The 27211-nt window shown below is 42.9% G+C and overlaps 3 protein-coding genes across 5 annotated transcripts; 2 read left to right on the plus strand and 1 right to left on the minus strand.

Moving 5' to 3' along the window:
- The first annotated feature begins 117 nt into the window (after positions 1-117).
- On the plus strand, positions 118-10321 carry hunk (hormonally up-regulated Neu-associated kinase). The gene is made up of 9 exons (XM_042092323.1): positions 118-790; positions 3129-3421; positions 3898-3953; positions 4401-4536; positions 4664-4791; positions 6348-6474; positions 6717-6885; positions 7133-7286; positions 8107-10321. The coding sequence occupies exons 1-9, from the start codon at positions 575-577 to the stop codon at positions 8850-8852; spliced, it is 2025 nt and encodes a 674-aa protein (XP_041948257.1). The 5' UTR covers positions 118-574; the 3' UTR covers positions 8853-10321.
- Positions 10322-19752: 9431 nt separating this feature from the next.
- On the plus strand, positions 19753-22936 carry eva1c (eva-1 homolog C (C. elegans)). Of its 2 annotated transcripts, none has more exons than XM_042091452.1 (8): positions 19753-20368; positions 20451-20656; positions 20798-20921; positions 21030-21179; positions 21380-21523; positions 21877-21954; positions 22066-22155; positions 22346-22936. In XM_042091452.1, the coding sequence occupies exons 1-8, from the start codon at positions 20254-20256 to the stop codon at positions 22738-22740; spliced, it is 1302 nt and encodes a 433-aa protein (XP_041947386.1). In that variant the 5' UTR covers positions 19753-20253; the 3' UTR covers positions 22741-22936. The 2 variants fall into 2 exon arrangements, with proteins under 2 accessions (XP_041947386.1, XP_041947387.1); XM_042091453.1 differs by having other exon boundaries at positions 21033-21179.
- Positions 22937-23396: 460 nt separating this feature from the next.
- Positions 23397-26803, minus strand: cfap298 (cilia and flagella associated protein 298). 2 transcript variants are annotated; one of them, XR_006031742.1, is made up of 9 exons: positions 26696-26803; positions 26233-26408; positions 25972-26139; positions 25808-25875; positions 24933-25091; positions 24368-24499; positions 24187-24282; positions 23899-24069; positions 23397-23483 (listed from the first exon to the last, which is right to left on the minus strand). XR_006031742.1 is itself a non-coding variant. In XM_042091454.1 (8 exons), the coding sequence occupies exons 2-8, from the start codon at positions 26369-26371 to the stop codon at positions 23959-23961; spliced, it is 873 nt and encodes a 290-aa protein (XP_041947388.1). In that variant the 5' UTR covers positions 26372-26408; positions 26696-26803; the 3' UTR covers positions 23397-23958. The 2 variants fall into 2 exon arrangements, 1 of the variants encoding a protein (XP_041947388.1); XM_042091454.1 differs by having other exon boundaries at positions 23397-24069.
- Between the last annotated feature and the right edge of the window lie 408 nt (positions 26804-27211).

The following is a 27211-nucleotide window of genomic DNA, read 5'->3' on the forward strand; positions in this document are numbered from 1 at the left end:
AGCTGATTGGACAGAATTTCAACCTAGTAACTGGGTGAGGATTTTTCAGAAAAACAAGTCACGCCTACCCCTAGTCCCGGGAAACTTGCTTTAAACAGCCTAGCGCACACAAAGCATTCAACAGTATATCGCAACTGTGGTTAGATGTGGATGTCATCAGCAGCTTCTGACATTTCTGTTGATTGTTCGCTCAACGTTTAGACGTGGGTATATTTCATAGACATTGCTGGAGACTTTATGTCAAGACATTAATTGGTTTGTCTGTCGTTTGTATTTTCTTCAGTAAAGATTAAAAACTGTTGATAGCGCAACTGGGGTTTGACGCTTCCATGGTTCATTCACGTCAGACAAAGCGTCAGATTGGAGAAGTGGTGCGTGTGCCAATTTCGGTTAAGACGTACGCAACAGGCTATTAGGGACAACGACAGCGTAGAAGGGACTTTACTTCAGATGTACGTTGCTGACAGAGCCGATTTCATTTTAGAACACGTAAGGAGACATACGTGGTTGTAGGTAACAACGGCGTGTGAGAGCGCACTGAGCACATTTGGTTCCGATACAAGCTGTCAAGGAGATGGTGGTCGACGGTCAAAGACTTGTCGGAGTGAAAGCTCCGAATTCCAACGGGACAGACAATGCTTTACCTACACTTAATAGTAGTCCACCTGGGGACATCCTTCGCAACTTCTATCACACGAAAAGAGTTGGAAATTATCTAATAGGAAGAAAACTGGGAGAAGGCTCCTTTGCTAAAGTTCGAGAGGGTCTTCACGCTTTGACAGGGGAGAAGGTAAGATGAAGTGATTGTGATGAATTAAAAACTTAGTTCACACACACACACACATATGTATATGTATATATATATATATATATATATATATATATATATATATATATATATATGTGTGTGTGTGTGTGTGTGCAGTTGTCACGTTTTTTATTTCTTTTAAATGTTCATTAAATAATGAACAGGGCTGCTTGTTAGATAATTGTCTTTTGATATTGTGCACATGCTGATACATACTTGTGAGCACTCTTATTTCTTGAGCCCTCTAGGGTTATATGGGGGTTAGGCTAAGGCCAGTTATAGTAACTTATCTTACCTGGAGTTGTAGTAACACCTTCCTGATATTAGATAACAGTGGCAGTCCAAGATCTTATAAAGGTGTCTGTATTAATCACAGCTTACCCTAGAGAGAGTGATCAACACCAAGCAGTGTGAACCTGGAGAGACTAATTAAGTCCCTGACATCAGAATACATTAGGCTACTCTGACACACAGGCTCTTAAGAGGAGATTTACAGCTGGAAGAGAAAGGTGTAAATCTTACATTACCCATTTAAGGGGATTTATTCATGAATGGTGTTCTTGAGGGGTTTTTTTGTTTTATTTTTGATCTAGCATTGGAGTTGCTGTTTTTGTCATCATTTGCTTTGTGTGTTTAAACTTATTTGTGGGTGTGCTGTGCTGTGCACAGGCAGTCAATTAGCATGTGGGGTGAAAAAAACAAGTGTCTCTGTTTTTTGAATGTGTGACCTGGAATTCCTACTTAGCATATGAAGGATTACGCCAACCCCAGTGAGCCCCCTTAGAGCCCCCCTCTTTCCCTGTTGCTGTGGCAAGGAGAGAGACACGCCGCCCGGGCGATGATGCAAACCCTCGAAATCACAAAGCAAAGCACTAGTCCTCCTCGTGCTCTCTCTCTCTCTCTCCTCCGCTAGAGCTGTTGTATTGCTTGCTCGCTTGCCCATACGCCTGCTCGCACAGGATCGATCTGACATCACCAGGAAAAACAGTGGGGGTGGGGCTGGGTGGGCAAGCAGTGAGAAGATAGCACATGCTCCCAGAGAGTGTGTATGTGTGTGTGTGTGTCTGTTGTGTGATCATATCTAACCCACTTTCCCCCGCACCCACTCTTTGTCTGAGGGAATGATAAACAATGTGTCGGGCAGGAGCCCGTAGGCGGCGGCAGAGGCGGCAAGCAGCCCCCCATGCCCCCCCCAACATCAGCCCCCACCTCAGCCCCCCCCCCCCCCCCCCCCACACACACACCCTGACTCCCACCTCCCTTCATCGACAACGTGGGCTTCAGCGAAAAGAGCCAGTCCTTTGTTGTCGCCTGAGCATACAGTGGGGCCGAATTACCATCAGAGGAGATTCTCTAAAGGCTGGGGTGGGGACAGTGTGCCCCCCCCCCCCCCCCCCAAATTCCCTCTGACCTTACACTCGGGATCCCTCTGTTAGGGTAATTGATCTAATTATTTGCTCAATTGGTCATGTATGACTTGTTTTCTCAATGGTTTCTCGTGGCCCGTGATTTGTAAAGGCGAGACAGCCAGGCAGCCTCTTGAACCCTCTTTTTTTGTCCTAGCCTGAGTGGCAGGGATTATGCGTGAGGTGCTTTCATCAGAAGCATAACAAATCACCCCTTTTTTATTGTGCTATAGCTTGGAGCATTTGTGGGGTGAACGAAAGATCGGTCAACTGTCAGCCCCTACTTGATCTGAATTTCTGTCTACATTCACCTTTGTGTGGCGGGGAGAGGGGGGTCATCATCAAGGAATTGGGTGAGCCCTTCAGACTCGTCTCAGGGTTACTGTGTACATTTGTTGCCACCGGGGCTCGTCGTGTGTTTATCCAGCATTAGCTCTTTGCGACACGCACGTGACAAATGGGGGAAATTAACAAGCCATTTGGGGTCTTGTCTTCCCATGGGAGTGGGAAAGAGAGGGGCCCAGTGGGGCCTGTTTGTTCTTGTATCTGTCCAGTGAACCCCCTTAACCAACACCCCCCAACACACACACACACAAATGTGAGTGCGTGCCCCAGGCAGGGTTAATGGGTGTGACAGCAGCTCTGGTGCTCAGCCTCACCTGTTCAGCCCCAGTGTCACATGGGGTGGAATGATGGCTCTTTTCCACACAAAGCCGGAGAAAAGGCCTGGGGTTTGTGTATAGTGAGCTAATTTAGAGATCATTTAGTGTTCAATAAATGTGAAATCCAGTTGAATAAGCCCTGAAAAATCATGCAAATCAACTATTTTAGTGTAGCATTTCTCCCAGAACATGATTATCTAGTGTTGCTAAGTGACTCATATGTATTAAATCCATGTCTCCGTTCACTTGTAGGTGGCAGTGAAAGTGATCGACAAGAGGAAGGCCAAGAAGGACTCGTACGTGACCAAGAACCTGCGGCGCGAGGGCCAGATCCAGCAGATGATCCGCCACCCCAACATCACGCAGCTGCTGGACATCCTGGAGACGGAGAACAGCTACTACCTGGTGATGGAGCTGTGTCCAGGCGGCAACCTCATGAACCACATCTATGAGAAGAAGCGCCTGGAGGAGCGTGAGGCGCAGAAGTACGTGCGGCAGCTGGTCATGGCCGTTGAGCATCTCCACCGCGCCGGCGTGGTGCACAGGTGAGAACCGCCGAGAGATCCCTCTCTCTCAACTTATTTACTCTATCCCCCTATCTCATACATACACACACACGCACACACACACTCCTTCACTCAATCTCTCACACACTCAGACACATTCACACAATGTAATTCACTCACAACAGCTACAGTAACAGTCACATTCCCACTTTAACTTACATTCACTGACTTTCTTTTTGTATACCAGTAATCACACTCACACAGACACCCCTTCAGAAACTCAGTGTCAGATTGGTTATGAATTGGAATAGTGTGTGAACACAGATGGCCCATGTAGATATGCCGGTGATTGTACTGTATCTATGGGGAGGGGGGCCCATATAGACAAACAGGGTGCCATGGTTTTAAATGGGGGTAAGCCCCTTTGCGAAGGCTTTTGTTGCTCAGTGAGTTGGACCACATTGACAGTTGCTCCATTTAAATTGACAGCTGCATGTTGTTTTGCTTTCTCACAGAGATTTGAAGATTGAAAACCTTCTGTTGGATGAACATGACAACATCAAATTAATCGGTAAGCTTGTGTTTTATGCATTCAAAAATATAATTGTGCTTCTGATCCCATTTTAATCTTTTGCATTTTATAGTCTGTAGATTAGCAATAAATATACAAACAACAGGCAACAAATATGCATAAACAAAAATGCAAAAATGGTTACATTCAGCAATGTATTTATAGATGTATTAATAGAAAGACACTTAAATGATGATCATCTACTGTTTAAAGATACAAAGGAAATGTAACCTTTTCCCATGTGGCGAGTTGAGCCTCATAAATACCCATTAAAGCTAAATGACCTCTCACCATTGTGCAAGGCTTGCTCTGTAGACAGGCCCCTTATACGACGCCTACGTGTGATGGACAGCTCAAGTGTTCACTGCCAGTCCCGTAAAATGCTGTCCCAAAAACAGCATGTGGACCACTGACACCTTCACTCTCTCTCTATCTCTCTCTCTGTAGACTTTGGCCTCAGCAACTGTGCTGGAATCCTGGGCTACACAGATCCCTTCAGCACGCAGTGTGGCAGCCCCGCCTATGCGGCCCCTGAACTGCTGTCCCGCAAGAAGTACGGGCCCAAAGTGGACGTATGGTCGATGTGAGTGACACACTTCATTGCATTTTTCAAAATCTTACCCACCCACCCTCGCCAGCTGAATTTGACATCTTAAATGTGTATATTTGAATTGATTAAACAAGTATTTCTTTGTTTGGTTAATGTGCAGAGGGGTGAACATGTATGCCATGCTGACCGGCACACTGCCCTTCACGGTCGAGCCCTTCAGCCTGCGGGCCCTGCACCAGAAGATGGTGGACAGAGAGATGAACCCCCTGCCAACGAACCTCTCCTCAGGTGAGCATGCCATACTTCACGTCCTCAGATATGAGATAGCAATCCTTTTCCACAGAAGCACACAAGCACTGACTTGTGTAGATGTATTAGATAAGAGAGAGAGAGAGCTCCTGTTGAGATCTGTGAATAATATGAAGAGCTCAGATCTTTCAATGGGAGATTGTCCTTCAATTCACCAATGAGGTACCTTGTGGCAGCAGCTTTATAGTTTTGATCGACCTACTGTCATTGTGTGAATATATACTGTTTAGAACACTTACAGTTTTCCACAATTGTTAAAACACATTTTTTGAAACCTTCCACCCTTTTCTCCATTCTCAAAGTACATGTCTGACAGCTCTTGCAAAATAAAACACTCGCCTCAAAAGTTTTACTTGTGCTCAGAGCCAAACAGTGTCAGAGTACCGATCCAGTGTATGATTGAAGTGTTCCCTTAATTTTTTTGAGCAGTATATATATCCAGACCAGAGTGACTGGCCGCAGACGTTTGCCGTCTTCAATTGGAGCTTAATGAGCAACACACTCCTGGTGTCTCTCACATGATGTTGTGAAGTGTCCGTTTATATCCACAGCCTTACGCCTCCCTCTACTCCAGACATCTGTGTCTGATGTTCCTTTAATGCAAAAGGGCGGTTGTGGACTCGCTTTCTAGATGCCTTAAAGTTAGTGTTGGAGCCAGGGGGCAAATTGGATTTCGCAGGAACTCTTTTTTTCTTCCGGGAGACTAGTGGTTGTTGGGACAGGGATATATCTCATATAATTGTATGGTTCTTTGGAAATCTCTGATTGATGTTCTTCTCTGGATAATGTTGCAAGTCCGTGTACGATAAACATCTGCTAAATACCAGTGAACCAAGTGTTAAGATTACAAGTGCACATGTGGTATGGCTATAAAAAAGGAAAGGTGTGTGGTTGTTCACTGGAAATCTGCTCAGCACTTCAAGTCACGACAACCTAATTAATGCCTTTCCATCCGACTGACAACTGATTTGAGTGTGTTGGCAGCTGTATATTATTTGCAACTGGACAAACCGGAGTTGCACCTGTAAAAGCAATACTAACTTACCTTCAAATATCGATGTGCGTGAATCAGGCTTACATAATGTGGCTCTCCACAATGGTAATTCTAGTGCTTACCTAAGAAAGAAATTTGTTATGCCTTGCAAAATGAATAATCAAGTGGTTTCAAGCCACGAAAGCCTGCATTCTTCCTCCTCCCAACAGTGGGTTGTTGTTTCGTGTAGGAGCACGTAAATAGTTTTTTTTGTTTTATTCACGGAACATTGTAATTAGCATGGACCCAATGAAGGGGCTCTATAATGAGCCCTTTTGTTTCAGTGTGTCTCAGCTGATGTGCAGACGCAGAGTTCATGGTGAGAGAGCATGGGCGATGGCTCTCAGGCGACCACTACCACAAAGCGTACTTGTCACTGGCTGTCACTGAGACCTCCTGCTCTGCTCTGTTTTGTACTGTTGTGGCTCTTCTGAAAAGACATCAGCAGGGTGGCACTGACCCTTTACTGTCTCTCTCCCCCCCCCCCCCGACACACACACAGCTGCTGGGAACCTTCTGAAGAGTCTCCTCGAGCCCGACCCCGCCAAGAGACCCAACATCCACCAAGTGATGTCCGACTCCTGGCTTCAGCTGGGCAACCCACACACCCTCGCCCCTTACCTGAACAGGTGCGCTAACTATACACTCACCAACATACTGTATACCAGCTATTCCTACTTGTTATCTTTCCATATATACATATATTCATCTTTCCATCTGTATCCATTCATCTAGATATGATAGATAGATAAGATAGATAGATATAGATTGGTAGATTGATTGATTGATAGATAGACAAACAGACAGACAGACAGAGAAACAAACATAAAGTTATGCCTCTCAACTGCCATTTTCAACCCTCGTTTCCCAGGATCCATATCGAGGAGATTAACCAAATGGTGCTGCTGCACATGACAGAAAACATGGGCTACAAGCATAGCGAGGTCCTGAGCGCGGTTCTCACCAACCGCGCCTGCCACACACTCGCTGTTTACTTCTTGCTCAACAATAAAATGAAGCGGCTTTCCAAAGAATACCGGGTACGTGCACGTCATTGACTTGTAATGGTGCACAACCTCATAATCCTTTTGATTCAGTGTGCCTGCGTGTGTGCCAGTTTGTGTCAGTGTGTGACCTTTGTGCAATTCCATGACAATGCAACCTGAGAAGCCAATTAGTAATAATGCAGCAAAATGCAAACAGGGAATGTGTGCTATGTTTAGTCTTCATTGCTCAAATAATAAAAACAAATGTGCAGGTTTTTAATGTAGTGTATCCCTGCTTTAGGAGAAGCAGAATGTGGAGAAGGAAAAGAAGAACGAACTCTTCTTCCAGACCCAGTGGCGAAAGCATATCGAGAAGATCACCATCCCCCCGAAGCAAACTCCTGTCTACCTGGCCGTGAGCAAGGGCCCCACCAAAGAGAAGAAGCACAAGTCAGGTGAGAGGCGTTAAGAGCAGAGACTTTCAAATCTAAACACCAAAGAGTGGCTCATTAACATGACTTCTAATCAGGTTTCACATGTGAGTCTGTATGTATGTCAGCACCTACAGTAAGGGAGACTATGACACTTATAATTATCACACATCTTGCCAAAGATACAGATTAGTGACAATAGTCACCAACTTATCTGGATTTTGGGCATTCATTTCAACTAAGTGGTATACATAAGGAAGGTAAAAACATGTTGGTATATGCCAACCAATATTTAAATACATACTTTCACATCTGGTGCAAATCACACGCCCAGAACATGCAGAACAAGTTCTAGCATGTCTGTCTAGACCGCCTTAAGAGATTTTTTTTATTTCACTTTAAAATATCTCTGCTTGATGTCACTTATCAAGTTACACCACCCAGCCTATCTGCTCGTGGCCTCAAAAAGAATGTTTCTCTAAACTCAATTTTGTCAGAAACAAAGAACCAAATGTCTCTCAAAAGGACTTCCACAGTGGCTCAACTGGAATTACCTTCAACTTATCTTTTGGGCTATTGATAGTTGGATCGTCTTCCTCAGAAATATTAGAGCTTTGTTGTTGTAAATACTTTGTTTGAAATGGAGCGGTTAAATGAAGTGGAATTCTGTGGTGAAAAGGAAGGGCTTCCAGGAAATTTAAAAAAACAACAACAAGATATTTATAGATCTCAATGGCAGATAATTGTTGTGTATAATACCATAACGTGAGATGAGCTGAGATAAAGTGCATCGTTATTTATGTTGTTTGTGTACTTAACCCTTTGTTGTCTCTGTCTTTTTCAGGCCTACTGCGTGCTGTGACTGGGGGACTGAAGGACGCATACTCCGGTCAGGGAGGCTGTGTGGCCTCCTCCTCGCTAGAGTACCTGGAGATCCACCCCCTGTTCCCACAGACGCCGCAGTCGCCCAGGCGGCAGGAGCCCCAGGAGGACAAAGACAAGGACAAGAAGGAGAGGGAGAAGGACAAGTCTAAGTCCAAGCCCAAGCGGAAGCCCGTCGACATTCCGGCACGGCCGCCGTCCGCCCTGGCCGCCCACTCCTGGAACTCGGGCCACACCAAGGAGCCCGTGCAGGAGACGCCGCCGTCGCCGTGGTACAAGCTGACCAACGGCGCGCTCTCCCCACCGCGCCACGTCTCCGCCTTCCAGCCCGAGACGTCCTACCTGAAGAAGGCCACCATCCCCACCATCCCCTCGCTGCCGCCCAGCCAGCCCGTGGCCATCGTGGCCCCGCAGCCCAAGAAGAGCCCTTCCTCGGCCTCCGACTGGCCGGACACGGGCGCCAGCCCGCCCAGCAGCGGAGGCAGCAGCTGCAGTGGGGGCAGTGAGGGCCCGGAGAGCCCCCAGCACAGGCGTGGTAGCAGTGCCGGTTCCAAGTTCCCCTCCATGGGCATCGGGCAGATCCTGAAGAAGCGCGTGCCACCATTCAGCTTCCGGCCGGAACAGGCGGTGGAGGTGGAGTCGCCCATGCCCTGCCACATGCAGACTCTTCTCTGCTCCTCCGGGAAGGCGCTCAAGACCCTCTGCTGAATAGCAACAGCAGCTAGTCGCGTAACCCTTAACGAGACCTCTCTCCACAGCTAGCAGCGCACCCTAAAGACCTCTCCACCTCCATCCCGTCTCCCCCTCCCAGCTGCGCACCAGCCTGACCAGCATCACCACGTCAACATAACCCTTAAACACTTCAAATGTTCGGTTACTCTCTGTTACTGTACGATGACCTCATATTCATATCACGTTGGAGTGGGAAGCATGGCCACGTGAATGTGGAGAGAAGAGATCTGGACAGAAAATGCCCGTAGGAGGATTGTCCTGGCCTCCTGTACAGACATTTGCTTGGATATGGAAGAAGAAAAAGGAGCGAGGAAAAAAAAATGGCCTTTGAGTACTTTGCAAGAACAAAACATGCACCTCAGCACTGAACAGTACTTATCACTAGGAATATTGATGATTACGTAATATCACAGGTGGCTAGGCACAGGCACTGAGTCACTGTAGACTTAAGCTTTGAGAATGTGTCGCAGCCATCTGCCACTGCCAGCACAGTAGGGATAGAACGTCTCTTTCTTCCATCCTAGTCCCTCTGCAATCTTACGTAAATATCACCACAAATAGTTTGAATACCTTCCTATGCTACCCATATGCCATATGTCAAGGCATTGTCGAATTTCCAGTACTGCATGTGCATTCGTTTTTTGCCTCTGGGCTCTTCTTAACCAAGCAATATACAAGCAACTACCTTTACTGTGTTTGCGCAAATTGTGTTGTTCTTCCTCACGAGTTTGTAAAGCTGCTAAATGTCTTACGAACAAAAGTTAGTAGCGAACGGCTTTGTTTTTTTAAGCCCCGGGGTGCACACAACTTTGTTATTGTCATTTTTGTAACTTTATATACTTGCCCTGTTTCTCTTTTTGGAGTGACCCAGGGGTTTTGTTGTCAGTGTTGGATTTGTGTGTCAATTGTTATGGCCTTAATTCTCTCATGGAAGTCACTTTAAGGCTGAAATGGAGACTGGAAAAAAAAGTCAAGGGATGAATGTGAATGGGTTTCTATGAACTATGAAAAAGAAGTGTAGTGTGTGCAATAGTGTGTATATAGTCTCTGACAGAAGTGCTGCGCATTGCCAAGTACATTTTTGTTCTATGAATGAAGATAGGGGTCGAGTAGGACGATCGGCTTGTAAATTATACAACATAAGTGTCTTGACATGTCTTGTGCTTGTATTTTGTCTTCAGCTGTGATTTAATACTGAGAGCACACCACTGTAGATCCTCACCTCAAGTTTTTCACGGGTCCAGAAGGCTTTACACTGTTAAAGAGACAAGCTTTTTTTCTTGCATGCAAAGACTTTTGGTACTTGACGTTTTTTGGATAAAACTTTTTTGGTGAGACGGAAGACAGAAACTGAGGTGTTTTGTAAGCTTTTGTAATGACAGGATTTGCTTATGAGTGAAGAGATTATGATGTACAAAAATAAATATTTATATTTCAAAAATTGATATTTTGCTTCAATGGTATCTTTGTTCTTTCACATAGAAACACTGCACTGTACGTATACCAGTAACTAATTCATATATTATCAGTAGTGACTTTTTACAAATGACATTACATTGACTTTCCCAAGAGAGCACAGACCTTTACTGAATTTAAACATGTCCGTAGGAGTGTCCCACATATCCCACGAGACACCTGTGGCAAGCGTGAAACGAAGAACAGCTGAACCACTACCCTAATGTAATCCTGTCAGCTGCCCCACCATGATCTATGTGACTCTACAGCGCACACATACATGCACACACACACACACACACAGTAATATTCTAGACAAAAAGGAGGGGGTACGCAATCAGGAAAAAAACTAAACACCCGAAGATAAGTATTTGCAGTTAAGCCGATGAAAGCTGTGGGGGCAAGAGTGGCTGTAAATTATATTACAGCCAAGCTCTTTGTTTACAGAATATTATACAGTTACCCAAAATCCCACAGCTTCTAAACTGACACAAACATCCTAGGACACAAACATGAGCGGCTATTGCATATTAGACATGCCAGTCAAAGAAAACATGAGTGGCTACTGCATATTAGACATGCCAGCCAAGGAAAAAACGAGGTGATGGTAAGATTCATAAGTCAGGTTAGAGGTCAGAAAAACATCTTCTTTCTAATGTCTCAACAGATGATTTAAAGATAAAAGATATAAAAGATAAAAAAAAAAAGATTCTGAATAGACTTGCATCACCTTCTACAAAAAAATGCATAAGGGTATTTATTTTTAAATATTTAATTTCCCTATTTCAGCAACCTTCCTTTTAACTGTCTAGTTACAGAGTATTTAACTAGTAAATACATGATATTTTGTAGTATTATTATTAGGTAATTACCACAGGTAACAAGGTCAATACAGAGAAACTACATGAAATACTAAGAAACCCCTACACATAAAATACTAAGCACGCCTGTGTGTCTATGTGTGTGTTTGTATGCGTCTTTGTGTGTGGGCTTACCATGTTTTATAGGTAAATACTTAGTAGTTAAGGAACTGTAAAATGAAGGGTTACCATTCTTTCTTCATAGACCATTAAGTCTCAAGAGCTTTCAGCTCCTGAGCACCTTTAGGCTAGACTACCACACAAGAACGGCTGACTGGTTATGAATTGATAGTCTGAAAATGGGTGACTATGCAAACATGAGTTGGAGAGAAGTTGAGAAGTGTGATTTGTTTTCTTTGGATGTTAAATGCAGCATTGTGAGGTGATCATGTAACACTATCTGTCTGCATTTGTATTGCACAAGCACATTTCTGCCGTTATGGTAACATATTACACACTGCTTTGTAGTATCTCTAGGTATTTGTCATAGTGCGCCAGTATGTATGCGTGTACGTGTGTGTGAAGTGCTTCACAAAGACAAGTCTGCAACAACAGACAAAGTATACTAAGGCAAAGCAACTCACCAATATTTGTCTGTATCCACATTGCACAAATACACATCTGCTATTTTCCGGCGATCATGTTTCTGCAATACTGTGTGTGCCTACATTTTTACAATATGTGTGTATGTGCATGTGCCTACCATTGTGTATGTGTGTCAGAATGTATAAGTGAGTGTGTGTGTGTGTGCATTTGCAATACATATGTCTGATTAAATACTTGTGTGTGTGTGCATCTGTATGCATGGGTTTGTGGATATGTATGTGCATGTGTGCATGTGTTTAAGATTGTGTGTGTGTTGTAAAAACTCTGCACAGATACACATGTCCACATCCAGAAGTGGTGATCATAGGGGTCCAAGCAGTTGCAGTGTCTCCTATGGACAGAATTGCAAAAAATGTGGCATACATCTAAAGAATGTCGAATTTAGTTAACTTTGAACCTTTACATCACAAGACGTCGGCATAAAATTGTTTTGGCTCCTGATTTGAGTAAATATGGCGATGGGTAAGCATACCAAAAGATACTGCTGATTGAAAATCCCAATTTTTGTATTTACATCTTTTACTAGGTGGTATACAACTCAAATGAGCAGTTATGGGCTGAGTTGATGTATCTCCTTGAGACCAAAATACCACAAAAATGTCATAATCATGGGCACAAAAGTTGGCGAGTTACTCTGTGAAAACTTTCCTGGCTTTCAGCAGTCGGGGGTGGGGTGGGTGGATGCCTAGTGGGGCTACATGCCCACAACGTATCATCTGCCCCGGTGTCCTTGGAACGGTTGACAAAATATTGGTGAAAAAGAAAACAGAGAAAAAGCAAATCACGAAACCAAAGGCCATGATTGACACAATGGCAGAAAAGGTGATGCTGAAGAACGCTCGGAATGTTCATTTAGAAAAGGTCTTTGGGTTTGGCAAAGGTGAAAAATAATTACAAATTCTTGACATACAAATGTCAACGCACCTGCCATTCCTGTAAATTATTCTTTACTCCAACAACTGATCACTAAATATCCACACCACTTCCGTTCCCACCGCATGCCAATAACAACAAACATATGACAAACATACTGGAAATCCAACAGAGCTCGCTATCAGAAGATTACGCTTAGATCTCATGCAATGGGTGTTAAAAACACAACGGTTTTTACTCATGTCAACATCATTAGAGTCAAAAGCAGGCAAGGGCCCACTCGCTGCGCCTCAGCATCTCATCCCAGTCAATCTGTTCAGGCTTAGACCCTGATAGAGGCTAATCCTGTTTTCCAGGTCTTTTTCAGCTCAGAAAAATAACATGTCTTTGTGTCTGAAAAACAGACACCATTAATCTCACATCAAGGCTTAGGGTCAGTGACGACACCCACAGATTTACTCTTAACTGATATCAAAAACAATAACAAAAAAAAAATACAGTGAAGGATAAGGACTTCTTTTTGTCCCCATTTCCTTAGAAGATTTATTTTGAACTGTGAACAACTGTATTAAACATAGATCATTTCCTGTTCACTTGTTCTGATAGTGATCACAAAACGTAACCAAAATCTCTTTGTGGCGGAGTCTTCAAACAGCAACTGCGAATTTCAGGTGAAAAATACCAGGTGAGTCGTGACACACCTCCACACTGAGATGGGCATGTCTGATGATTTTGTGTCTGCACAGCACATTCAATGGAGTATAGTGGACCCCTGCTGTTGCTAATTCCGTCTGAACATTAAAAAATCACTTAGAGAAGCATTTGTTGCTTCAGACATTGCCATTCGCTATAAGAAATGCCTCTGGGACCAGCACTGGCTCCCGTCTCTACGAGAGCAACACGTCATGTCTGAAATGCCGAGGTGGTCGAGTTCACCGGGGCTGAGCCGGTGTCCCCAGCGCCACAGTGCCTCGTTGCCACCTGATTGTTTCATCAGGTCAGGGGATCTGAGGATACCTTCGCTCAGACAGACCGTCTGCATTATTTAGCCCTGGTCCCCCCCGAGTCCCACGTCGCTTAACACAACACGCACAGGAGGGGGGCAAAGGGGGCACAGGAGGGGGGCAAAAACCAGGGGGGGCACCACCAACACCGCTCCGATCATTTCATTGCCCCATGCAGCGAGGGGTATCATCAATGATTCAGTAAAGACGATGTCTGTCCATTAAAGGGTCCGGTGGTGAAAACAACAGCTCGCCACAGACTGGGGACGACTGGCGAGCCACCAGACAAAGGAGGTAGTGGGAACATCTCTGCTTCGTCCACTCCGACCCCTTTGAAGGCTCCCAGCTCCCCAGTACCACCCCCCCAGTACCACCCGCCTTCGAGGGCAGGGAGAGATATGTCACCCCCCCCCCGCCTGACAAGCCATGCTGCTTGTTTTTGTTTTGGTGTGTTTGAGACTGTGTGGATGACCGTGTGTGCGCACATTTGTCTATGTGTCGGTCGAGGGACGAGAGCTCGAGACAACAAGAGAAGGGCGAGAGAGGGAGAGAGAGACATAGAGAAACAGAGGGAGAGAGAGACATAGAGAAACAGAGAGAAAGAGAGAAGAGGAGAAGGGATAGGAAGGGCGAGGGGGAGGGGGTAGTAGGGAGGAAGGAAGGAGGAAGGGAAAGAGAAAGAGAGAAAAACACGCTGAAAGGATTAAAAAGGAGGGGGAGAGAGAGAGGGAGGCTCCACCCAGCCCCTCCTCCTCAAAGCCTCGGCCGCGCGCGGTTCGCACTAACGTCGGATGACAGGCGGGCCGGCAAGCGTGCTGGATGGCTGGCTGCTAGCGGGGGGAGACGCTGACGCGTTGGCAACAGGCTCGCAGCGTGAGCACGTGCGCTTTGTTTCCATCGCAACTGCCCTTGGATACAGCGTGCTGGTTGGTCTGCGCCTCTCGCCTTCAATATTTTAGCTGTTGTTGTTATGCTACACCCTGCCAGTCGAGGCGAGGGGCAAGCCTCTCAGCTACAGGGGCCTGCAAGGACGACTTTTCCCGCCCTCTCCTGAAGTGTTGCTAGGCACATTACCGGGTAAACAAACGTGGTCCAGTCTCCCACCCTCCTAATTTGTCACTGTTTGATGTGTCTGACTGGGATTTAAACATTAGGCTACCATCTGTAAGAGGATTGGATTTGTTTTTTTTGTTTAGAAAGTGAAGCATAAAATCATGTGAACATACCAGTAAACAAACAGCTCTATCATATTTGCATAGATGTTTGATCTTTGATGCACTGGCAGTTTATTGTTTAGGCATGCAACACATGGCTTTGCATATAGGCTACAAGGAAATTAACTAGAAAATAACCAGTAAATTGACTTATGATCAAGTTTAACAAGAAACCTTAAGGGGCATTGTGAAATTCTCATGTTGGATTAGCCTCAATTGGCAGAGGCTTTGTGAGGTTGGGGCAGGTACAGACAGAATGTTGCATAGTTGCCAAATTTGGTACCCTGGTTCATGACAGATGACGACAGATCTTTCCACATGATACATTTCTCAACCACATTATTGCCCAAAAATATTTGTAGGCCTACTTCCAACATTGTTGGCCAGGTGAAAAATTATCTCTCAGAATCTCAATCTCAATGAGGTTAAATTGGGTTAACCTGGTTAAATAAAAGTTAAAATAATAATACCATAATGATAATTGATTAGATTAGATTAAGATTAGATTACATATACTTTATTGTCTGTTCCAAAAGCTTACAGATTTTTTTTTCTTTGACAAGGCTCACTTTTAAAATATTTTCATACAGACAAACAACACAGGGGGTATGATCATTTGGTGTTATTGGAAATGGCTATTGCAGAGGGGATGAAGGATTTCTTGTAAACGTAAATGTAGGCCTACGTTGCCTGATGGAAAAAAAACTGAAAGGGTTGCTTTCCTGATAACTAAATGACTGTTCAGTTCAGGGGCAATTAATTTTTCCAGAGTGTTTCCTTATGTGGGATATTTCCTTATTGTTTTATGACTAACAGGCTTAATCTGTTTTAGCATGCTCACTACTTTGGAGGTCAAAGAGAGGTGAAATCTTCTTTTTAGGTTATTTGTGTCTGAAATTATTTATTCCATTTCATATTATTGGTCAAGAAAATCAGGACTCTTGCTTTAACTAAGAGGAGGCATTTAATTCCTTCTGTTTTTTGAGCATAACATGTGATGTTAAATGCTGAACATTAACAATCAAATATTGAATATTAGAAATCAAACACTCCCTCGTGTCACTGATTTAAAGAAATCGGGGAAAATTAGCAATAATTGTCTGAATTGTTCAACAGGCAATTTACCAAATATACCTCTAATTAATAGGTGTGTGTGTGTGTGTGGGGGGGGGGGGGGGTCCTTCAACCTTCTCTTACCACCTATTGTTCCTGAAGCACACCCTGAATGCTGACCATGGACCACTACTCAAATCATAGGCGCCCCCACTGGTAAAGCACTTTCCTAACCATAGTACACTTCACAAAGCTAGACAGCCAGATTTCAGACACCATGACCCAAACCTACAGATGGATTTGTAATTAGAAAACGTCTCTTCATTTTGATTTAAAATTATTCGCACATGCATGCCAATGAACATAGAGATCTATGCTGCAGTGAATAATGTAAATCCCTGGCAATATCTAGCAGTAAAAAAAACAAAGATTGTTTAAGGTTTGAGTGAATATATTCAATGAAAAAGACAAAGGTGATATGACTGGGAGAGGAACAAGGCTCAGTGTGAATTAGTATGTTCAGACACGCCTCTCTCAGGTAGACTTCATCAATCACTGCCACAGCGTTCTTTACTTGTTCCAGTGCACCATCTACTGGCCATACCATACACAAGAGGAACCTGCTCAGGGTTTTCTCTCATTTTCTTCAAAGTGGTAATTAGATCAAATGTAATCATTACTAATTCATTTTTGTTGAGGAAACAAATACATATTTATGTCACATATTGTGTCTTATCTTTAAGTCAACATTATCATTTCACAATGTGTCTAAACATCGGAAATTGACTACCTCAAATGAGCCATTTTTACTTCATTACTCATTACAGAGCGGAAAAAAAGTTACACAACAGCCTGCATTGGCTGTGCAAATAAAACTGAACTACATGTGATGATAAACTGCTTTGGACAGTCCGCACCACTGTGTGTGGCTCATTGTTTGGTGCATGCATGATAATGACATTTCACTGAAGCTGATGCCTGTTACCCAGGGATGTAGTGGTAAAATAAGAGCTGGGTAAACTATGAATTTTGTGATCTTGGTGAGGTGGACTGCGCCATGCGGTATCAGATTTTAAAAAAGGCATTCAGAACATGTTTGATGATGGTGGAGGTTATTGTCCAATGTTTATAACAATACCAGTGGTATTAATGGTTCCTACAGTGTTGATGAGTGTACATAGTGTGAATGTGGATAATACAGTGTGATTTTGAATGTTAAAAGTTGCAATTTGTGAATAAACTCTTTTGAGAGCTGGATCAACTCTAATAGAGGTGGATAAACTCTATTTCTGACATTTCTGAGGTAGATAAACTGTGTTTACTTGCCTCCACTATACATCCCTGCTGTTACCCTTATATCTCAGCCACATGGCTTCCTCAAACTCACAATAACAATGAAGAAAGAGAACAAAAAATGCTAAAGATGTGTAAATCTATCATCCAGCCCTGTGTTATTCTTCTCCTGTAAAATGATTGTTGTGATTGTGCCAGCTGAGATAGGAACTTACTCCTACTTACTACTTATATACAGCCAGGCCTATCTATATTTATATCTTCATTCATTTTTATTTATTGTATTAGGGATTCATTGGGGAAGAAATCAATTTCATTGGCATCAGCCTACTTTAGTGGTACAAGTACAGTTACACAAATAATTAGCGACAACCACTAGCGATATACTTTTCTCTGCTGACTCTGGGTGGGCAATGCGATTAAGTTTCTGCAGATGATGAGAAAGGTTTGATTTTTTTTTAAAACCGTCTTGTATCAAATATGATTATGTTTTCCGTGACCAAGTTTAACAAGAAACCCTAAGGGGCATTGTGAAACTCTCATGTTGGATTAGCCTCAATTGGCAGAGGCATTTCACGTGAGGTTGGGGCAGGTACAGACAGGATGTTGCATAGTTGCCAAATTTGGTACCCTGGTTCATGACAGATGATGACAGATCTTTCCACATGATACATTTGATTTGTCAGTTTGCTGTCTGATAAGATAAGAACTTTTAGACGTACAATCAACCACATTATTGCCCAAAAATATTTGTACTTCTACCATTGTTGGCCAGGTGAAAAATTATCTCTCACAATTATCTCAATAAGGTTAAATTGGGTTAACCTGGTTAAATAAAAGTTAAAATAATAATACCATATATGACCACTGATTAGATTAGATTAAGATTAGATTACATATACTTTATTGTCTGTTCCAAAAGGTTACAGATATTTTTTCTTTGACAAGGCTCACATTTAAAAGATATTCATACAGACAAACAATACAGGGGCTATGGAGTGATCATTTGTTGTTATTGGAAATGGCTATTGCAGAGGGGATGACGGATTTCTTGTAAATGTAAATGTACGTTGCCTGATGGAAAAAAACTGAAAGGATTGCTTTCCTGATAACTGAGTGACTGTTCAGTTCAGATGGGGGCAGGAGGGGGGGGGGGGGGATTCTTTTTCCAGAGTGATTCATTATGCGGAAGAGTCTTGTTTTATTAACTAACTAATAGCATGCTCACTACTTTGGTAGTTTAAGGAGAGGTGAAATCTTCTTTTTAGGTTATTTGTGTCTAATGTGACACATCAGCAAAAGGGCCACCCAGTAAGTGAAAACAGTCAGACAGCTTTCATTATTAATGAGTGGTTACAAAAACGAAATTGTTAGACATGAAATCAAAATTATTTATGAGTATCTGTTGATAATTTTGGGCAGCCAATCTACAATCTGAAATTCTATCATCCAGCCCTGTGTTCGAAATATGATACTTCTAATCAAGCTATCAATGTTCAGCTTGGCTTCATCAAACTCAACAGCAACATTCACATTGAAAAGGGAATGATGTACTTAAATATTAAGGTGTTATAAGATTAAATATGTCCTGGGTCATACTGTAATGACCCAGACATAGGTGTCCATTTTTCTTAGCATGAGGGTTTTGGCCTACATTTGCAATGCCTGGTGAAGTTAGGCACAACTTAGATTGTGACTTCTGACTACCATCTATCTATCTACAACTCAGTCCACACTGACACTTTCAACATGGTCTCATAAAGTGCTTATACTATTTAGATCTATTTCTCTGAAGATAAAAAGCACTCTGTGCTGTAGTGTGTTGAAATACATTTAATTGATCTACTAAACCAACTACTGAACCAACTAATTTATTGTATAATTTAGGCTTGATGAATAACTTTGTCTTGCTTACATGTTGTTCTTATCTGAAATGAAAATGTTTTCCTTTTATTTGACGGACTCAACAGCACCACCAAGAGATATTCTCCATGTCTACATTATTCTTCTCCTGTAAAATAATTGTTGTGATTGTGCCAGCTGAGATAGGAACTTACTCCTACTTACTACTTATATACAGTCAGGCCTATCTATATTTATATCTTCATTCATTTTTATTTATTGTATTAGGGATTCATTGGGGAAGAAATCAATTCCATTGACATTAGCCTACTTTAGTGGTACAAGTACAGTTACACAAATAATTAGCGACAACCACTAGCGATATACTTTTCTCTGCTGACTCTGGGTGGGTAATACGATTCATTTTCTGCAGATGCAGAGGTTTGATTTTTTTTCAAAACCGTCTTGGACATGCCATCAATGTCTAGACAAGTACACCAACATATGTCAGCAAGACGAGAGGACAAACGAGCCAAATAGAGCAAAAATGTCGTGTGGGTTTTAAGTTCAACGGAATTTTTGCCCGTCAGCTGTCCAAAATTAAAAGATAAGTTCTCGTACAACTGCGCGTGTCTTTTCCTTGTAGTGCCCCTATTCGCCACGCCCCCGTTTGGATCTCCTCCTTGCCTTTCTGTACAAATCACTTAGATTGGACATTAGTTAGTTTTTTCCTTCTTCTGGTGATTATTAATATGTTCAGTTTCGTTTGCTTAGACGGACATTCATTGCGATCAAGGAGATACTGAAAAGCTGCGTAGGCTATGAGGCCAGCATCAACTTGTTGCGTATGTGTAATTTCCCTCTCATGCGACAGCGGTTGGCTCGCATTACGAGTATGTGACACTAGACGTAGCTTTTAGTTACAGTAGCATATTCGCCTTACTTTTCTACATGGCATGGGACAACTGTATTGATAATTGAATATCTTAAAAGGCTATGCAGTTCAGTAATATAGGCGATGCAAGCTTTAAATCTGGCGTGCAATCTTGTTATTTGGTGGGATAGAATAAGCAACAGGTGAATGAATATACGACTTCAATAGCCTACTCTGGTATAAGTGTTCGCTTGGTAGGAGACTTTGATGTAAAATTTTCGAACATGAGCTCAGGGAACAGGAATGTCTGCCATGGTCCACGCCAGTTCCTACAGATGTCACTGGTGCCTTCTTAAAATAATGTACGGGCTCCTGCTGTTGTGGGCCGAACACATGGACGCACTGTCAGACTTCTCAAGTAAGTGACACTCGTGATGGACAAGACGACATTGGCATGTTTACTTCACACTATTTTAATCTGCTTTTAAATTCTCTTCAAGAATACTTGACAAAAATCATCTCTAGCCACTCTGCGTATGGCTGCGATGGAGAGGCATTGCGACTTCAGTGCCCACGACACTCAACAGTTTCGGTTCTCTCCGCGCACTATGGACTGACAGACCCACGATTCTGCCCGAGTTCCTTTCAAACTACTTTACTGGGCAAACATAGGAACAGCTCCTGCTCAGCTTCAACTGCCTTACAGGTACCTTTTTATTTATTTAAATAGAAGGATTATTTAAGACTGTTATCACTTGTGGAGTTAGACTATTGTTTGCTAAATCAATGAGGAATTTTATGAATCTGTTAGTTATCTCCTATGGTTTTGTTTTGATTTGGTACCCAGAAGCTACTCTCAGAATGCCAAGGCCATAGAGACTGTCATCTCCTGGTTAATCATCATGTATTTGGGCGTGATCCTTGTCCTGGGAACTCTAAGTATCTTCATGTTACCTACAAGTGCAAACCTAGTGAGTGTTTTGACTGAAACTATATGCTCTTATAGTCTCCTAACTTTATAGATATGTCTATCCTTATTCTCTGACCTGCAACATTAACTGGTATACTTATTGTTTCAGCAGAGCACAAGAGAAAGGTGGGATGTGAGGGAGAGACTATCACGCTCCACTGTAAGCACCCACGGGTGCTGATCATCTATTCAGCGGTCTATGGCAGAGAGAAGGAAGACAAGGATGCGTGCAGCTCACACTACGACCTTCCGCCATTTGGTGAGAATTTACTTTGGAAGCTTTAGTATACATAAGGTATGGACCAACCAGTCTATAGTCTTTGTTTCAATAACCCACAAATGATACAACGGTCAACATTCTCTACATAGGCCTACAAGGAAATGTTTTCATTGTTGCATTGGATATTTTGAATTGAATGCTATTTCTGAAACTGAATAACATTTATTTTCTGGGCTCAGACTGTCTATACTTTGGGGCCGCCCACACAGTGTCAAAGAAATGCTATGGCAAGCAGAGGTGCTCAATCGCTATCAATGACCAAACTTTCAGAGACCCATGTCCCCCAAGGACAACAAAATATCTCACAATACTCTACTCATGCGGTAAGAATGTCCTCTGAGAAAAATATAGACCAAAATGAATGACTTTTGTGCCATATCGGACTGGAAAATAATGTAGAAATAAGACATTGTCCATTGTAGTCTGATTTTTTTCAGAGCAACACAACTATTCTCTTTGTGACAGGAAATCACAGCAAACCAAATGAAAAAGTTATACATGAGTAAAAATAGGGAGTGAGCTCAGCAACCAGAGAATTGAACCTTCTAGAACTTCCTGTGATTGGCCACAGAGTGTTGGCACTGTTTAATTTGGAGCCACCTACTTAACTATCAACTGTGAATCCGCAATCTAAGACAGCATCCAGTAAAACATCACTCCTCTTGTCTGTTTAAAGTGCCCCAAGTGTTAATGAAGGAGGTGGAACCAAATATTTTCAACCCAACCTTGGTGCCACAGCATACCAATGACAGGGGTAGGTGCCTTACTAAAAATACTGTATATGTGGTTTAATCTTGTGCGAAACAACAGACATGGTGTATAGCATTCTTCTGTCACTCACATCCATTCCATTTGCCCCACTCAGGGGTGATTCCCAATGTCAGGGGCTCTAAGCTGCCAGAAGGCCATGGGATCATAGTGAGCACTTCACTGGTGATATATGGTTACATAAAAGGTAATAAACCATGTTCTTGTCTTTAGAACAGCAAATTAAATTAGTTGATGAATGATTTTAAACGTTAAGCATGGAGCTAGGACACTTATTTGCTATAAATACACTGTATACAGTTGGTAAGATGGCATGTGATTGGGCTTGCCTGTGTTACATTTTACAACTCACTTATTTGATTTCTCCCCTCCAACAGAGCATCAGGACAAGGCGGCCCTGCTCTTCATCTCCAGTGTCTGTGTGGGTCTGCTCGTTCTGCTCCTGGCCGTGTCCCTCAGGCTCTCCTGTCACAGCAAGCACGCCTGGGGGAGGGCACACCTGAACAAGAGACTGCTTAGCAGGACAGAGGAGACGAGTGAGGAAGAGGAGGAAAGTGACGATAATCAGGATTATAGTGATGGTGGGTCAGTGACTTTGATGGACAGTTCTTTGCTGTCGGAAGGCAACAGGAAGCCAGTGGATTGCTGGGAGGAAGTGACATATACCACCGAGGCTTCCGAGCTCATGGAGAGGATTGAGCGTCGGGACCTCGTGATTCAGGAGATCAGGATGAACTCGTACATGAATGGCACCTCATGTGGACACCTCTAATCTCTGATCAAGATGACATAAAACACCTGAGCAGGTTCAATTCAATTGCAGAGCTTTGTTTCTAAAACGAATGTACACCAGTCCAACTTATTCAACAGACAACCTATAATGGCATAGGTATCACTATCAAGATCAAAATGAAGTGTTTTCATGTCCATTTGTTATGCTAAAATAATAAAATGAAATCTCCTCGTTATTGTAAAGTTAAGCAATTGTCTCATACTCTCAAATTCAAATCTAAATTAATGTACTACCTCTTGGTTCTAAGGTATAGAGAACTATGTGAGAGGCTTTGAGGCTTTCTGGAACCTTGAGTTCCATCATGGTGGAGTTCTTCCCTTGGCGGAAGCCTCTCTGCGTGAACCCTATCATTTCCACTCGAGGCCCTCGAAAGCCTTGCATCAACATCCTGTCTGTAAACAGTGCTGGACTTCAGTGGTGCCAGCACCAGTGGCATGGACAAAGAGAGGAAAGGAGGGATACATCCTTACACTCCGAAGCACTTTGACAATAACCAGGCCCTGTCAGAGATCAGCTTACTCACCAGAGACACCTGGACGCTCGATGAATAAAAGTCCATCAGGATAAACCTTGAGCCAAATACTGACACACACACACACACACACACACACACAAACACACAGCTAAATCACATACCCAGTTAATGACTGTTTTATTTACTCGCTAATATAACTTACAGTGTGTACAGTGCAAAAATATGTGGGTCAAAAACAGGAAGAACAAAAAAGATTGCAGATTCCAAACATAAGAGGGCTGAGGAGTACAGCAATCACAGCAAAGAGGGCTGAGGAGTACAGCAATCACAGCAAAGAGGGCTGAGGAGTACAGCAATCACAGCAAAGAGGGCTGAGGAGTACAGCAATCACAGCAAAGAGGGCTGAGGAGTACAGCAATCACAGCAAAGAGGGCTGAGGAGTACAGCAATCACAGCAAAGAGGGCTGAGGAGTACAGCAATCACAGCAAAGAGGGCTGAGGAGTACAGCAATCACAGCAAAGAGGGCTGAGGAGTACAGCAATCACAGCAAAGAGGGCTGAGGAGTACAGCAATCACAGCAAAGAGGGCTGAGGAGTACAGCAATCACAGCAAAGAGGGCTGAGGAGTACAGCAATCACAGCAAATGTCAGTGGGTAAGGCATTACTAACAGAACACAGAGATCTCCAGAGGCGTGTTCACACCCTCTCTGTGCTCGGCGGATCATCTGGGGCCCCACTTGATGTTACTTAGGCCTTGAAACTGCTTTTTCAGGGCCTGCCTGTCGGACCACTCCGAGTGCAGATGGGTGTCGTCATCAGCTTCATCCAGTTTCTAGTAGAGAAGTGAGGAAAAACAAGCTACACTCAAGACAGAGTAAAATGGGACAGTTGAAAAGTTACACAAGGGCAGAACAATCCACCTGCGGAGAGCTACTGTTTCAGGGCTCACCTTAAGCTCCTCTTGTCTTCTGTAGTAGTGCAACATCATCTGTTTCTGCTGCTCCTCATTGACCAGTGGCTCTCTCGCTGGCGCCCCCTGGCCCCTCTGTCAAGAAATGCCGCACATGTTTTAAATTCCCCTGGCACATTGAAATCAACGACAAGCCTGGCCAAGAAGTAATGACAGGTACCTTTTGTAGTTTGACCACAATCTTAGTCTTCTCATTTTTGCCAATGTAGTCCTGGAGCTTCTTGCCGCGCTGCATTTCTTTCTGGGCCCACCAGAGTTGGCCCTCTTCAGCGGGAATCACCTGGAGACATGCCTGCATGGCAGAGAAGACATAACCAATTAAACCCTCTCTCTGTATATATAAGTTAGAAGAGGTCTTCGTCAGGTATCAAGGAGATGAGTGGGTGGGTGGAGATATATATAGATAAAGTAGTGGGTAATGCCCCATGTCCACCAATCAGTCTGTCCTATCTATTAATGCATCAGAAAATTGTAAGCAAATGGCCTATATATATATATCTCCACCCACCTCCTTGATACCTGACGAAGACCTCTGGTCGAAACGAGCTTATAGAAACAGTGTGCGGGTATCTTTTTATTTTTCAATTGTCGGCTAAGCCTTATACCCAGCACCTGTTTAAATTTTGTAGATGTGCACTCCACTCATTGACTACAGTTTTGAATCTACCACAAATAAACTAGAATGTTTATGCTTGGTTCTTGAGATGATCTTGAGAAATCTTTACCTGCGTGCCAGCTAGATCTTCCTTATCCTCCAGCTCCATTCTGATTGGGTCATGTGGAGGAAGGCCCATAGGGTAAACAATCATAACAGCACCCCGTAGGAGATCCAAAGCCTCCTTCACCATCTCCTTAGTAACACACACATTTGCCTGGGCCTGTTTCTGCATAGGGCAACAAAAAGGAGAAACTAAATATATACATTAACATACAATATGTACAAATCATATGAGCAAAATCACATTCACAAGTTACATACTACTACTACTACTAATAAATATAATAATAATAAAACAACAATAAGATATTTATAAACCATTCTTCAGGGGTGGTATGTGTAACACTAACACAGCTATGGGGGAAGCCATGGCCTACTGGTTAGCACTTCGGACCTGTAACCGGAGGGTTGCTGGTTCGAACCCCGGCCAGTAGGCACGGCTGAAGTGCCCTTGAGCAAGGCACCTAACCCCTCACTGCTCCCCGAGCGCCGCTGTTGTTGCAGGCAGATCACTGCGCCGGGATTAGTGTGTGCTTCACCTCACTGTGTGTACACTGTGTGCTGAGTGTGTTTCACTAATTCATGGATTGGGATAAATGCAGAGACCAAATTTTCCTCACGGATCAAAAGAGTATCTATATATATATATATATATATATAGAGAGAATATATATACATAAAAAAAAAAAATATATAAAATATATATATATATATATATATATATATATATATATATATATATAAAAGAAGTTACTCAATATTGAATAGTTAAAGCCTCCTCCGTCTAAACTTAAAGAACGTTTAACTATTCAACATTTTAGAGGTGCTTATTGGTCCTATGCTTATTTGATGTGGTCATTGCCTGGTCTAAAACAAGCTTACCTTCGAGATTAAAGATTTGGCCTCTTCCACCGTCTTCTTCAAAACATCTTTCATTTTTTCATTTGGAGCTTGTTTAAAGAAACATACGAGTGAAATTGGTGAACATGATTTAAAACACTGGGAATACAGGTGAGTACTTGAATATGAACACAATATCCTCTCACCATGTCCATTTCTTCGCCCAATTTCATCCTTTTTAAATTCAGCACCCCCACTAGGTATGCACTTATCTTCCCATTCATCACGAAGTTTCAGATCTACTATTTGGTCATCAGTGAGCCCTTGCATATTTGGGGGTAGTGTGATGCCATGTTCTGCAAGCTCTGGTACCTCTGTAAAAATACGTTAACAAAAAAACACACAATCAAAACCTGCTAAAACTACCGACATTTTAATAATTGAATGTATAGGAGATAAAGTATGACCTGAACAAATCCTCTCCACTTTCAATCTCCCATTGTAGATTGCTGTGACTTCTTCAATCAGAGTTTCCAGTGCGATGTCGACAGTGGTGTTGAAAAGAAACTGACTCTCTTCTCCTCGTTTCACGTGTAACTGGACCATGTTAACAGCTTCGATTAATTTCAACAGAAGCAATAACCTAAAACAGAACACAACCAAGTAAATGTCCCGAAGTTGCTTGGGAGATCCAGACCCCAGTCATACATACATTTGCAAACAAAGTTCTTTGGTTTGGACCTCCTCTTGTTAAGTTACTATGGAAACGTGACTCTTGGAGGTTTCTGGAAATAGCCAACAAGCTAAACTGTTCACCTCAGAAAAAAATCTCATCAACAGCAACTAACTCAAACAAAAATAAGCAATCAAATGTACCCTAACTAGACATGCAAACAAAATCGATAATATAATATAATCTAACAAAATCACCTTTCATATTAGGTTTCCAGCTTATTATTTTATATTTCTATGGTGGCACAGTGCACTCATGTCACCACAGCAGCACAGCAACTCACAACTTCCGTCGACATACTTCCGCTAACGACGCTTACAGTTTACCGTAATGTCAAGGGTAGATACACCACATTTTCCAGTTGTGAAGCTATTTCCCACCCAGATGATGCTACATGGTGGTAAATATTTCTACAACTGCAACCAATCCTAGATTAATATAATTAAGATACTTTGGTGACTATTTTCCTCCCAATCCTTAAGAGAAAATAACTTATTCTCCCCATGGTGAAATATGAATGGTGTCTTACCTTTTGAAACATCTTCACTTTTGGAGGCTACATCCTCAAGGGCCACTGCCTACACTGAAGTGTATGTACTGTAAAGAGGACTGAAGTGCATTCTTTTTTTTATCCGTTTCCTGAATCCCAATACCACCATGTAGGGAGGGGGCTTCTTTGCTATAAATTAATGTCAATTAAGGGGTTCATTATT

This window comes from Alosa sapidissima, chromosome 5, assembly GCF_018492685.1.
Source record: "Alosa sapidissima isolate fAloSap1 chromosome 5, fAloSap1.pri, whole genome shotgun sequence".
NCBI classification, from domain to species: domain Eukaryota; kingdom Metazoa; phylum Chordata; class Actinopteri; order Clupeiformes; family Clupeidae; genus Alosa; species Alosa sapidissima.